Source organism: Eublepharis macularius, chromosome 19, assembly GCF_028583425.1.
Source record: "Eublepharis macularius isolate TG4126 chromosome 19, MPM_Emac_v1.0, whole genome shotgun sequence".
Lineage (NCBI taxonomy): Eukaryota > Metazoa > Chordata > Lepidosauria > Squamata > Eublepharidae > Eublepharis > Eublepharis macularius.
In genome coordinates, this window is record NC_072808.1 from 22,552,270 (window position 1) to 22,565,351 (window position 13,082).

The 13,082-nt window shown below is 51.1% G+C and overlaps 1 protein-coding gene across 2 annotated transcripts in view; it reads right to left on the reverse strand.

Moving 5' to 3' along the window:
- The window catches only part of ALAS2 (5'-aminolevulinate synthase 2), a 20,790-nt gene continuing 7,708 nt past the window's right edge, over positions 1-13,082 (reverse strand). The window contains exons 3-12 of one of the 2 annotated variants that reach the window (XM_055003274.1): positions 11,207-11,417; positions 9,115-9,237; positions 8,920-9,018; positions 7,348-7,570; positions 6,615-6,799; positions 6,325-6,504; positions 4,732-4,896; positions 4,033-4,301; positions 3,656-3,818; positions 1-260 (exon numbers count right to left, since the gene is read on the reverse strand). In XM_055003274.1, the coding sequence (XP_054859249.1) occupies positions 97-260; positions 3,656-3,818; positions 4,033-4,301; positions 4,732-4,896; positions 6,325-6,504; positions 6,615-6,799; positions 7,348-7,570; positions 8,920-9,018; positions 9,115-9,237; positions 11,207-11,417 (1,782 nt within the window). In that variant the 3' untranslated portion in view covers positions 1-96. The remainder of the gene's footprint in view (positions 261-3,655; positions 3,819-4,032; positions 4,302-4,731; positions 4,897-6,324; positions 6,505-6,614; positions 6,800-7,347; positions 7,571-8,919; positions 9,019-9,114; positions 9,238-11,206; positions 11,418-13,082) is intronic. The other variant, XM_055003275.1, reaches the window with a different exon arrangement.

Genomic DNA, 13,082 nt, shown 5'->3' on the forward strand with positions numbered 1-13,082 from the left:
CCCAGTTGTTGAGCTTTATTATGTTCTCCCACCCCACCCTGCCTGCCCCAACTTGGCAACGCCTCTCTTCCTGTTGTGGCTGTCCCAGCTTGCTCCTCAGGCAGAAAGTGTGATGTACTGGGGCCTCATGTTGCCGAAGTAATCCTGCTCCCACTCACTCATGAGGGCGAAATGGACTGGGTGGTGGCAGAAGTTGCACTTGGGGGAGGCCGGGTCCTCCCGAGGCAGGCCCACTTCACCCCAGGCTGCCAACAGCTTTTCTGGAGAGAGACAGGAGAGAGGCAACTGGTAAGGTGGCATTTTCAGGGCAGTCTTTTGAGCTTCTGTCTGCATTTGAACCCACCTAGGAATCCAAGTGGGTGCCCCTCCCAAGCAGTTGCATTGCCTCCTTGGCCCTGTGAAAATCCAGGGTGGGAGAAGAGAGGCAAGCCTCAAAAATGTACTGAAATAAAAGTGATGAGAAACCCAGAGGGGTTTTCTTTTGAGGAGAAGAATGAGGCATTGTTTGCAGAGTTTGCTTCTTGTAAAATTCAGCTACCTTTTTTAATAACAAAAAAGCAAGTTGCTAGTCCTTCAAGCCTCCAAAAGTAACCTTGCAATCAAGGCCAAGGAAGGCCCACCTGCTCATACTTTGCTTACGTAATGTGCACCTCACCTTCATCTTCAATGAGCACCTAAGTGGCTCACATTGTTTGATGCTCACAACAACCCTCGAGGGTTGGCTCATGAGTATGAGTGACTGGCCCAAGGTCACCTAGAGAGCTTCCACGGCAGAGCAGGGATTCAAACTTGTGTCTCCCAGACCCTACTCTGAAACTTTAGCCCCAACACCCCCCTGGCCAGCCACAGCAAGTCACTGTACTTGTAAGGGGGGGGGGCGCGATTGTCAGGGCTTGCCGCCGCTGCCGCTGGGCGTGGCATTGAGCGGTCTGCTCCTGACGTCACAGGGGGGCCAGGGAATCTGCAGGACCCTGCTCTGTGGAAGGAGGGGCGGTATACCTCACCCAGACTCCCTCTCAGTCCACTCGCTGGCCTGCTCAACCTGGCCTGCTTACCCTCTGCATCCTCCTTCATCTCCTCCTTCCAGGACTCTCCTCCAAGCCTCCACCCTTGCATCTTACTGCTCTCACTCCACATCATCACTCCTCACTCACACCCACCACCACAGGGCTCTTCCCAGCCAGCTTTTATAGGGCTTCCTTCTACTGCCCCACCCCTCTTCCAGCCTGGCCTTTGGCTGCACCAAGCAGTTGCCGCTGGGGTAGCTGATCTGGCCCCACTGACCAGCACCAGCTGTGCCTTGTTCTCTGGCTGCCCAGCCTCCCTGCCTTGGCTGATTGCTGAAGGCATGTCCAGCTGCAGTCCCCTGGCTAGCAGCCTGGCCTCCCTGGCTGAGCTGATGGCTGAAGGTGGGTCCAGCTGCGGCTCCTTGGCTGGTTGCCCAGGGCTTCCTGCAGAGTGCCTCCAATAGCCCCACCTGGAGTGGCTTGGCTTTTGGCAACTCCTGGGCCAGGCTACTATTCTCTAGCTGGGGCGTGGCTTTGGGTTGTTGGGGCTGCTGCTGCTTCTCCTCCTCAGGTAAGGTCTTTGGGTGGATGACTGCTGGGCTTCCAATCCCTCTGCCCTTGCCCCCTTCCGCCTTGCCTAGCCCCCTTTCCCTCCCTAGGGGAGTGAGACTCGCTGGCCTCTCTCTGTCTCCCCCTGCCTCCTGAGGCCCTGGGCTTTTGCCCCTTGCCCCTGGCACCGGCAGGTTCTGGCTCCATTTGCCTGTGGGAGGGGTTGACCTGCTGTCCCCCAGCTGCCCCCTCTTGTTGACCTGCTGTCAGCTGGCTGACCAGTTGACCTGCTGTCTGCTGGCTGCCCCCTCTGTTTGCCCGTCAGCCCGGCTGACCTGCTGTTCCCTCCTACCAAGTCTGGGGGCTGGGACCCAGACCCCGGACAGCGATATTTTTGATATCAAATTGATACTGACCTACGGTGGGCGACTTGGCAAGCGCTGGCCTGCCTGAATGTCGTGGGCAAGGCCCGCTGAAATCTCCAAAGTCACAAAAGTTGCTGAATCAGCGTTCCAGATATCAAGAGTTTTAGTGCTCTGTGAGTGGCTTGCTTCCCCCATGATTAGCGAAGCAAGAGTGTGGATCCCTTTCAATATATTTTTTTTTAATTAAGAGAAATAGAGAACATTTCCTAATCTGCATATTACATACAGATTGCAAGCCAGCTTTTCTTGAACTTGTAACATTCAGAACTTGCCACCCTGGGAATAAAATCTTTTCATCTTAGAATCATAGGATTGGAAGGGACCTACAGGGTCATCTAGTCCAACCCCCTGCACAATGCAAGAAATTCACAACAACCCCGCCCCCACACACATACACACATACCCAGTGACCCTTGCTCCATGCCCAGAAAATAGCAAAACAGTGTCAGGATCCCTGGCCAAACTGACCTGAGGGAAATTGCTACCTGACCCCAAGGTGGTGATCGGCCTTACCCTGGGCATGTAAGAAGGGGCCACGAGAACTAAGCATTGGTGTGTCCCTTCCTGCCCTCCCTCTCATGATCTGCCCAGGTTCACAGAATCAGCATTGCTGCCAGATGGCCATCTAACTTCTGCTTCAAAACCTCCAAAGGAGGACAGCCCACCACCTCCCGAGGAAGCCTGTTCCACTGAGGTACCGCTCTAACTGTCAGGAAGTTCTTCCTAATGTTTAGCTGAAAACTCTTGATTTAATCTCGACCCGTTGGCCGCCTCCTCCCCAACAGACCTGACCTGCCTCTCTGGCCCAAGCATAAGGTCATCCCAGTTTAACTCCCTCTTGAAGCCATAGACGAAACTGGGGCTCTGGCTGCCAGCTTTAACCCAATAGGGGCAGTGTGGGGTAGTGGTTAGAGACAGTACCTGGAAGATGACCCAGGTTCAAATCCCCACTTGGGTTGGACATGAAGTTCACGGAGTGCCTTTGGACCACTTGGGCTCCTTCTTACCTTCCTCACAGCATGATTGTGAGGACTAAATGGGAGGGAGGAACCACATAAGCCGCATTGGCCTTTCTAGAGGAAAGGAGGGCTAAAAACGGGTAGCCACAACTGTGGCATCTTCTCCGTTCGACCCAGTCTCTAGACTGCTTGTCTGGTGGACACATTGCCAGCATCGCTTAGCTATAGCCCCATTGTTTTCTGCAGGGTGATTTAAGAAAAACAAAAGAGGCAAAGCCCGGTCGGTCCTTTTGCCCTCCCCCCCATCCCAAAGTATGTGAATCTTGTGAAGACTCCAATCCTGTGTGATCACTCCAGTCCTGTGCTTACCATCATTTGTGCACATAGGACTGAAGACGGCTGTTTGTTTCAGGTTGGCTGTGAACCTGGACCCTGTATGTGTTTGTGTCTGTGAGACCCAGTCTGGCGTAGTGGTTAAGAGTGTGGGACTCTAATCTGGAGAACCGGGTTTGATTCCCTACTCCTCCGCTTGAAACCATCTGGGTGACTTTGGGTCAGTCACAGCTCTCTCAGAGCTCTCTCAGCCCCACCCACCTCACAGGGTGTTTTGTTGTGGGGATAATAATGGCATACTTTGTAAACCGTTCTGAGTGGGTGTTATCCTGAAGGGCGGTATATAAGTTGTTGTTGTTATGTGTCTGTGCTGTTGACTCACCCACAAAGCAGTTCATCATGTCTGGGGTGTGGTGAGGGGAGGGGGCCAGTCGCAGCAGCTCTTGCCCCCGGGGCACAGTTGGGTAGTTGATGGCTTGGACGTAGATGTTGTGCTTGGACAGAAGCAGGTCACAGAGGCTTGTGTTTAAGGCTGCATCTCCAACCTGGCAAGGAGAAAACCACACACTGCTGCAAAAAAGAAGCCAAAGCCCCCCCCCCCTCTTTCCCCACTCCTGTTGCAGTAAGTCTCAGGCCTGATCCAACCCAAGTGAACACTGTTACATCCCGTCACTTAAGGCTGTAGGGGGGTCATTGCACTGACTTCCTCGGAACGCTTCCCCCGACTACCAACAGGGACCCTCCTAGGGGGGTCCATACCCGGATGGGAATGATGTGGCTGGGGCAGCTGATCACGGGCAGCCCCGCATCCATGAGCAGTTGGCGCATGTGTTTAACGTTGCGCTGGTGGGCGCGGCGCAGCATCTGCCCCTCAGGGCTCTTCAGGATCCGGACGGATGCCAGGGCCCCCGCCAGCACCATGGGGGGCAGGGCAGTGGTGAAGATAAAGCCGGCTGCGTAGGAGCGCACCGTGTCGATCAGGGAAGCCGTGCTGGCCACGTAGCCCCCCACGCAGCCAAAAGCCTTTCCTGTGGGGTGGGGAAGAAAGCAGGGTTCAGCATTTCTACAGATACGCCTGGAGCAAAAGCTGTGTGCGTTCCTTAGTTTAAACCAAAATCTGTGTCCAAGCAATCCAGATTCTTTGCCAATACCAAATAAACTGCAATCTGTATAAATTAGAAATCAGGATGTTTGCAAGGTCTCGTTGTAGAATTCAGTCTAGAGGAAGGCGAAGGGGTAAGCAGAGTGAGAGCCAGTTTGGTGTATTGGTTAAGAGCGACGGGACTCTAATCTGGAGAACCGGGTTTGTGTGGCTGGGAAGAATCTCAGCACATTGCACCTGTGGTGCGTCCCTTTTTGGCATACCTTAACCTTCTCCAGGCCGCTGGCAGCCAGCTGTTGCCCCCTCTTGTGCGTCTCTTCCCTCCCTTTAACAGCCCTCCGCTTGTCCAAACTCACCCAGGGTGCCAGAGACAATGTCTATCTTGCCCATTACTTTGTCACGTTCACCAACGCCGGCCCCATTGGCCCCATAGAGTCCCACGGCATGGACCTCGTCCACGAAGGTAATGGCTCCATAGCGGTGCGCCACGTCACACATTTCTTCCAGGGGGCAGATGGCACCTGTGGGTCCCCACCAGAATACAGCATGAAGATCGCAGGCCCTAGCTAGGCACTACTAGGCTAATGCAAGGCTAGTAGCCAAAGATAAAACTGAGTTTGCACCTCTTCGTTTCCCCATCTCTTCCCATTGCCACATGTCCGATCTCATGACATTCCCAGCTCTGGTGCAGCACCCTTTGCCCCCCCCCACCCTGTTCCTTCCTAGTCAGCTGGAACTTGCTGCCTCCAGGAGTCTCTGGGTCACTCCACAACCCTTCTTTACCCCTGCTCACCTACTCTACTCCTCTGTGATCCACTATGGGTGGGCTGGCCCTTGAACTTTGTGGGAAAGTTTCCAATGAACCCCTGCCCTGTCTAGGAGCAAGCTGAGCCGCTGCAGCACTGGCACTTTTGCAGGGGCTGCCTGGCTCAAATGCTGGCCTGGGTTGCAGGCATGCCTGAGCAAGGCCACACCCGGTATCATCATTGTTGCTGCTGTCCAAGCTTCAGCCAATCAGACCCCACATTACTGCTGCTGTAGCACAGTGGTTAAGTGGTTCGGCTGCAAATCAGCACTCTACTGGTTCGAACCCCTCTACTGCCGTGAGCTCAGAAGGTGGCCTTGGGAAGCCATTCCTCTCAGCCCCAGCTGCACTGTGGGGATAATAATACTAACTTGTTCACCGCTCTGGGTGGGGCACTGATCTGTCTAGCGCAGATTCGGTTTGATTTGCTCCAGGGCTGTTTGCACATCCCAGCCCACTCTCCCACACACTGCAGCTGCCACCCACCCTCTTCCGGCTGCTTTGGGTCTCCTCTTTTGCCTGTTAATTGACTTTGTTTTCATCCAGTTTCTGTCCAGTGATTCCACCTGCTCTCAGCCTGCAGGCAGAACTGTGCTTCTCTCACAGGCTTTTGAGTGATGTTTGGACCTTGCTGCACTCTGCTTTCTTCAAATGCCATGGCCCTCGGTGGTTTGCTTCCCCCAAGAACACAAGTGCTGAAATCGAACACCTGCTCTCATCATACTGTGATTACGCCGAGCATCTCGCATCAATGGCTGACAAGACGGGGGCAAGATCTAGACTTGGAAATGTTGCTTTTCTCTCTCCTCCGTTTGTCAATTTTTGCAGCCTCTGCCTAAGGGGGGTGGTGGTTCTGGTGAGCTTGAAAGCTTGTGCAGTGTTTTAAGCCATTCTGGTTTTCCCGAGAACATGAGTTTTGTTTCCTACTCTTCCTTCCCCTGATGATGCCATTGTGGGGTAGCAGTCTCAGACTCAGACCCAGCAGGGACGGAGGAGCTGTCCTTGCAGGCATCTGCTGCCCCCAAAGCAGTCACACCAGGGGCCACCAAGACCCAGCCCCAGAGCCGTGTAGCAGGCTCTGCAGGAGAAAAGAAGAGCTATGCAGAAAAGAAGAGCTGTGCAGGAGAAAAGAAGAGGCAGTTACCGTCCATGGAGTGCACAGTCTCAAAGGCCACGATCTTCGGGGTGCTGGGCTCAGCCTGGCTCAGGAGCTCCTCCAGGTGCCTGGGATCGTTGTGCTGGAAGACATACTTAGGCACGCCGCTGTTTCGGATGCCCTGGATCATGGAGGCGTGATTCCCAGCATCCGAGTAGATCTCGCACCCTGCAGGACACAAAGGAATCTAAGAAGAATACCTTGCCCGTGTTCTGACTCCCTTGGATCCCTGCCAGGCCCTGTGGCCTAACCCGCAGCATTTTCTTGGAATTCATTACCTGGCATCATGCGGGCCAGAGTGAAGAGAGTGGAGTCGTTGGCCACAAAACAAGAGGAGAAAAGCAGGGCAGCGTCTTTTTTGTGCAGGCTGGCCAGCTCCTGCTCTAGTTCCACATGAAACTGGCTGGTGCCAGAAATATTCCTGGTGCCTCCAGCACCAGCTCCATGAAGATCTAGGGTCTCCCTGGGACAAAAGAGGAGAATGAGAGTCCCTCGGGACAGTGGAATGAAGGGGGAGGGCATCAGGATTGAGAAATGCCAACAGAAGAGCGGAGAAAGGACAACTGGCGGGCAGCAAAGGCTTGCATTACAGGAGGATTTGGGGGAAAGCTTCACTCTCCACATGTAACTCCTTTGTCCACCCCACAGTTACCTCTGATTAGATAGTGTTAAGGGAAAATTTACCTCAGTGGTAAATTCTTTCTGCTTCATTGGTGAGATTCAGCTGTGGGCCAGCCTAAACTTGTAACCATTTCAGATGAGGAATGTGCAAGCAGTTTACCACACTTTCATTATGCCCCTACGCCAAAGAGCCAGGACAGCCTATACTGTTCTCCCCAACCCACCACAATTCTCTCAGGTAGGCGAGGCTGAGAGAGCAACCGGCCCAAAGTCACCCTGGGAAATTCATGAGACTTGATGAGCATTTGAACTCGGCTTTCCCAGGCCTTAGTCTGACATGCTAGCCCCTCTGCCACGCTGAGTGGAGAATGCAGGGGCACAGCCTCTCACCGTATGGCTGCCAGCACTCGAGGGTGGCGGCTCATGCCCAAGTAGTCGTTGCTGCACCAGACAGACACCTTTCGTGCTTCATTTTTGGTGTCAGAATAGTCCTCAGCGAAGGGATATGCACCCGCCTGGCGATTCACGGTTTTGAAGATCCGGTAGGTGTGGTCCTGCTTCTTCTCCAGTATCTTTGCCTTGAAAAACTCATCGTAGTCGAACACGGAGCTCCCTGCAGGGGCGTAATAGAGGGCTGGCTTACATCTGCTATTATATATTGTGATTAGGTAAAGGTAAAGGTAGACCCTGTGCAAGCACTGAGTCATTACTGACCCATGGAGGGATGTTGCATCACGACGTTTTCTTGGCACACTTTTTATGGGGTGGTTTGCCATTGCCTTCCCCAGTCATCTACACTTTACCCCCAGGAAACTGGGTACTCTTTTTACCGACTTCGGAAGGATGGGTCAACCTTGAGCCGGCTACCTGAACCCAGCTTCCGCTGGGATTGAACTCAGGTCGTGAGCAGAGCTTGGGCTGCAGTACTGCCACTTACCACTCTGCGCCACGGGGCTCTTATATTGTGATTAACAGCTCTTTATTATAGTAAACATCTTTATTGGAAGCTGGAAACAGACAGACAGAAGACAGGCTCAACAGTAACTAATTTATACTTAGAGAAACCACACCCACTTTTAACAACAACCAATAAGGTAAGCAGCTAGAATCCTTCATTTGCATGAACTATATACAAAGTAACTATTGGCAGCACAGTGATTGGCCTATAAGGCAACAGTTATGATTGGCCATTACCGGCACAAAAGACCAATAGTCTTGTAGGCCTCAGGAGCCTTCGTTCCTACTCAAGCAATACATAACATCTGCAATGGATTTCTCTGCCATGGTGGACTGCGTAGCTTAATTCCTTCCTCCAGATCATTTAGAAAGATGTCGAACAACACAGGGCTCAGGACAGATCCCTGAGATGCTCTGCTTGTTTCTCCTCTCCAAGAGGATGAGGAACCATCTACAAGCACTCTTTGGGTGTGATCTGTTGACCAGTTACAAATCCACCTGTTAGCAACACCTGTTTCTTTCCCCTTTTATTTTTACCTAGAAGCTCTCAACTGGCCTTCCATGCCCAGATTCAAAGATTTCCTCACAGGTATATATTTCCTTGACTTCTCCCTCTTCTGTTTCGGTCTATTCTTTTCAAACGAGTTGTACCCCTTATATTACAGCTGTGAGTCTCATCCCATCAAATGTCAGTAATGCCTATTAGTTCACCCTTCTTATATTAAGTTCCTCCTGTTGGTTTCCCATACTCTGCATTCGCGTAAAGACACTGGAATCTACGATGTATGTATCCTGGTTGCTTCATTTTTGTCCTTAGGTAAAAGGTCCTTACCTGTAAATTCATGGGCATATGGTGCCTCTCCCCTCTCATCATTAGCGCGCTTATCTCCAGTGACTGACCTCATACTCGCTTTTGAATTTCGTCTGCCTCCCTGCTAGGAGTGGAGGATATAGACCACTGGTGTCCCCAGCCACCAGCTACAGTTGGCAACCATTTCCACCCACCTGGCATGTTGTCCCGAAGGAGGTGTGTCACTTCCTCAGAGTCCAGCAATTTCCTCCTGAGGCTGGTTTGCACCTCACGGAGTAAAGAGCTCAGCATACCTGGAGAGTAGAGGAAGAGTGCAGGCGATGGAGGAAGGCTTGGGACGCTGCCTCCCTTCCCCTCACTACCCTGGTGGCCCAGGCTTCACCCTGTACCTGACTTGAAAGGTCTGATGTCCTCTTGCAGCTCGGGTTTGGCCTCTTGCACAAAGGACTTCTGCCCACCCTGGCGCTCAGACTCCATGAAGGGGCACTGGGTGGCAGGAAGAGACACGGGGCCTGCAGCGGAAGAAAGAGAGAGGAAGAATCTGGGGGTCTTGTCATGCAGCCCCCATAATCTAGCCCTTTAGGAGGGGACAGATGGGATGTTAGCACAGCCCTGGAGCCAGCTGAGTCCAGCACTCCCTGCAGTGCCTCTCAGGCCCAGGCTGGAGAGATGCTGGTAAAGAGGGTTGCCAACCTCCAGGCACAGCCTGGTGATCTCCCAGAACTACATTTTTCTAAGAACACAGGGATTGGTTCCCCTGCAGCTTTGGAGGGTGGACTTGCTGACATTTTATCCCACTAAGGTCCCTCCTCTCCCCAACCCCCCCTCCCCAGGCTCCACCCCCTAATCTCCAGGAATCTCCCAACCCGAAGTTGGCAACAATGGTCCAGGAGGCCCTACAGCAGTTACCCCTGTTCCCACAGGTTCTAGCCAAGCACCTCAGGCTCCGCTGGCTCCTGGACCCGGTGGCCTGCCTGAGTGGCGGCCCGTTGAGGGCTGGGCCAGCCCATTCCTGCCCTTTTGGAGTTCACCTTTTCCCAGAGCTGGAGAAACCCCCCAAGCACCCTGGGCTCCACGTCCATTACTAACATTCGCCAGCCTCGTGACTGGTTTTAGGCCTTGTACTCACTGGGGTGGCAAGCCTAGGCTGGCACAGGGTGTTTTGTTGCCCCAGGCAAGGTGCCTCTCTGCCTCTCCTGCACTGCCAATGCTTCTGGGCCCCAGCTAAGCCCTATGGCAGTGCTGCAGGAGCTCGGTCCAGATCCAGCCAGGGCTGCCTGGGTCACCTCGGGCACTGCAGATGGCCAGCAACCAGCCGAGTCCCTGCGGGGCATGTAGAGCCTCCTTTTGATGTCACCCCAAGCAGTCCCTTGGATAGTTCAGCCAGAGAGACGTGGCCGCGAGTAAACCTGCTTCTGGGCTAACATGACCAAACATTCTTTAAAAATCTCTGCATACAGAAAGCTAGCATGTCTGGGAGGAGGTTCTAGAACTTCTAGCCCAGGCTTCTCTCTGATACACTAGTTTTCTCTGTGGAGGGGACATATTTCTATGGAGGAGCGTTCAGTCATGTGCCTCGTCCTGACCACCATCTGAAATGGCACAGCCCACGCATACGTTGATCACCTCGGTGAGAACTGAGGCCATATCCCTCCAGAGGAAATCACAGGGTATGGAATTCAAAGGTTGTACCATTTCAGAGGGCCGCTGGAGGGAATCACATGTTTGAATGTTGTCCTCCACAAAAATATCTTCCTATGTATGGGAAACTCACCTGTATGAGAGAATGTTTCTGTTCTAGTTCCTCTTTGAACAATGGGAGAGTGGAGGGGATAGCATTCACATGTATAATTTCCCCCACCTGTCTACAGTCCCCAGCTCCCTTTTATTACATTACTTAGCTGAACTGGATGCAAATTGAATGCCAGTGGTGGAATATATGGGGTTATAATAAAAGAAGGTGCCTCTGTGCATGCACAGAATGCATTTCCTTTGCAACTCTGGCCAGCTTATCATGCCATGCATGCAGGAGAAAGACTTTCAGATCTAACTGTCTTGAACTTCGCAGCTATTTTGGAAAAATCGCTGCACAAATGGACTTTGAAGCGCGGTGACTCCTAGACTCCAACCTTTCTCTGCTAGAACACATTAAAGACTGAGTTGGCATATTTTGCTAAATTTAAAAAATGACCACAGTGGGCTGACTTGTCTTCCCTCCGTGTTTAAGAACAGTTCAAGAGTCTTCTCAAGCAAGCAAAGAATTTCTGTCAGAAGGAATCAATAGGAGTCTTTAGCCAAATTTTATTCCACCATTAGCTTTTTCCAGAAGTGTGTAAATTTGTGCTGGAATGTAATCCTGTAAGTCTTAAATGTTACACTAGCTTCTTCTTTATTTTTCCTGCAATGGACTAACATAGCGACCCCACCAGAGCTAGTGCTAGAGGGGTGGCATTTGTCTCTCAGATCCATCCTTGGTCTCACCAGTTCCTCCGCAGGGCTCCTTTTCATGCTGCAGGTGGGAAGCCGAGCAGGAGAGAGTACGGGCCACCATCACAGGGCAGCGCTCAGCACTGCTGATCAGCCAGGGGCGAACTTTGCGGAGGAAGATAGTCGGGTCACGGCTCAGGAAGGGGCAGCACTGCAGAAGGGAGGCCATCGTGCCAGTTTTGCTGCCCAGAAAAAGAGAGGAGACCTAGTGGAGTATCATTAGCAGCAGGACAGTGTCAGTACCACCCACAACCTAGGATGCATGCCCATCTCACTAGTGGAGACAGAATTCTCATGAGATTAGACTTCGGCACTCCATCATCCACCCCAAGCTCACAGGCTGCACATCCATCCATTTCTTCGCACCCCATACACCCTTCGTCCAAAGTGCTCAGGACTACATACCTGGTTCTCGTCCTATTATTTTGTCCTCACAGCAACCGCACAGGGGTACCAGAACAAACTTACAGGTATCTCCACCCACACATTTCCTCCCTTATTTATTTAGGTGTGGTTAGATTGCAAATGGGAAAAAACCCTTCATTAATAATAAACACACAAGAAACCAAAAAACAAAACTGAGCTCTACTTAAGTGGACAATCTAAATGTGAACCTCTTGCTAAGCTCCTGTTCAGTTCAGTGGAAGTTTGCATCAAAGAATTCCTTGTGCGCCAAGGGCAAGATCTGTTTGTTTCTCACTCTGCCATAATTAGTAGTTCCCAAAATGCAGGGCTTTTTTTCAGCGGGAACGCAGGGAAACGGAGTTCCGGTACCTCTTGAAAATGGTCGCATGGCTGGTGGCCCCGCCCCCTGATCTCCAGACAGAGGGGAGTTGAGATTGCCCTCCGCGCCGCTCCAGCGGCACGGAGGGCAATCTCAACTCCCCTCTGTCTGGAGATCAGGGGGCGGGGCCACCAGCCATGTGACCATTTTCTCCGAGGGCAACCCACTGAGTTCCACCACCTCTTTGCCCAGAAAAAAAGCCCTGCCAAAATGTAATGCCTAATGGCATGGCTACCTCACTGGTAACTATCCTTTAGCTTGCAGTGAAGCATCTGTGACTTTGTCTGGATATTTGAGGGGTAATGCTGAATAGCTCCATGCATCATAGTGATCATTGATGATCTGGCCAAACGAAACCATGCCACAGTGCTGAGAAAGGGCTGACAACACCGGCCACAGTCTTCAGGCCCAATTATGTCTTTTTTTTTTTTTGAAAAATTTTTTTATTGGGTTAGAATCCGTTATTTTTACATTTACATTCAATTTTTCCCAAATTTTTCATTTCTAACCCCCTCCCTTTCCCCCCCTTTTGTTGACTTCCAACAGCTTTCCCACCCTTTGTCCCTTTTCCCTTACTTCTATTAATTTCCTCTATCTAAAACAGATATACATTCTCCATTATATTAAGCAGTACATCCTTAACTACTTTTCTTGTTATATACCCAAACTGTAAGTCTTTGTTTCCATCTTGGATAAACAATTTATCCCATTTTCCATTTTTAAATATTTCTATATATCATAAACCTATATATCATAAACCATAAAAATCTTACATTTAAATCAAACAATTTGACTTATTCTCTATATATTACTCATTCTATCTTTTTATGGTAATTCTATATAGCTCATCACATAGTCAATCAATTTGACTCTTCTGTATATTCAGTTTGGTGCATTATATAGATCTTATCAAAGAAAGAAAATACTGTTGGTTACTCAATCCTTATATTTAAACCTTATCATTAATTATTTTCTATCAATGTTCTATCTATTAACCTATATATATCTATATATATATCAATCTGTTAATCTAACTGCTTATAAATTCACATTTATCTCTTCCTCCCCCGGTAAAGTCACCCCCCT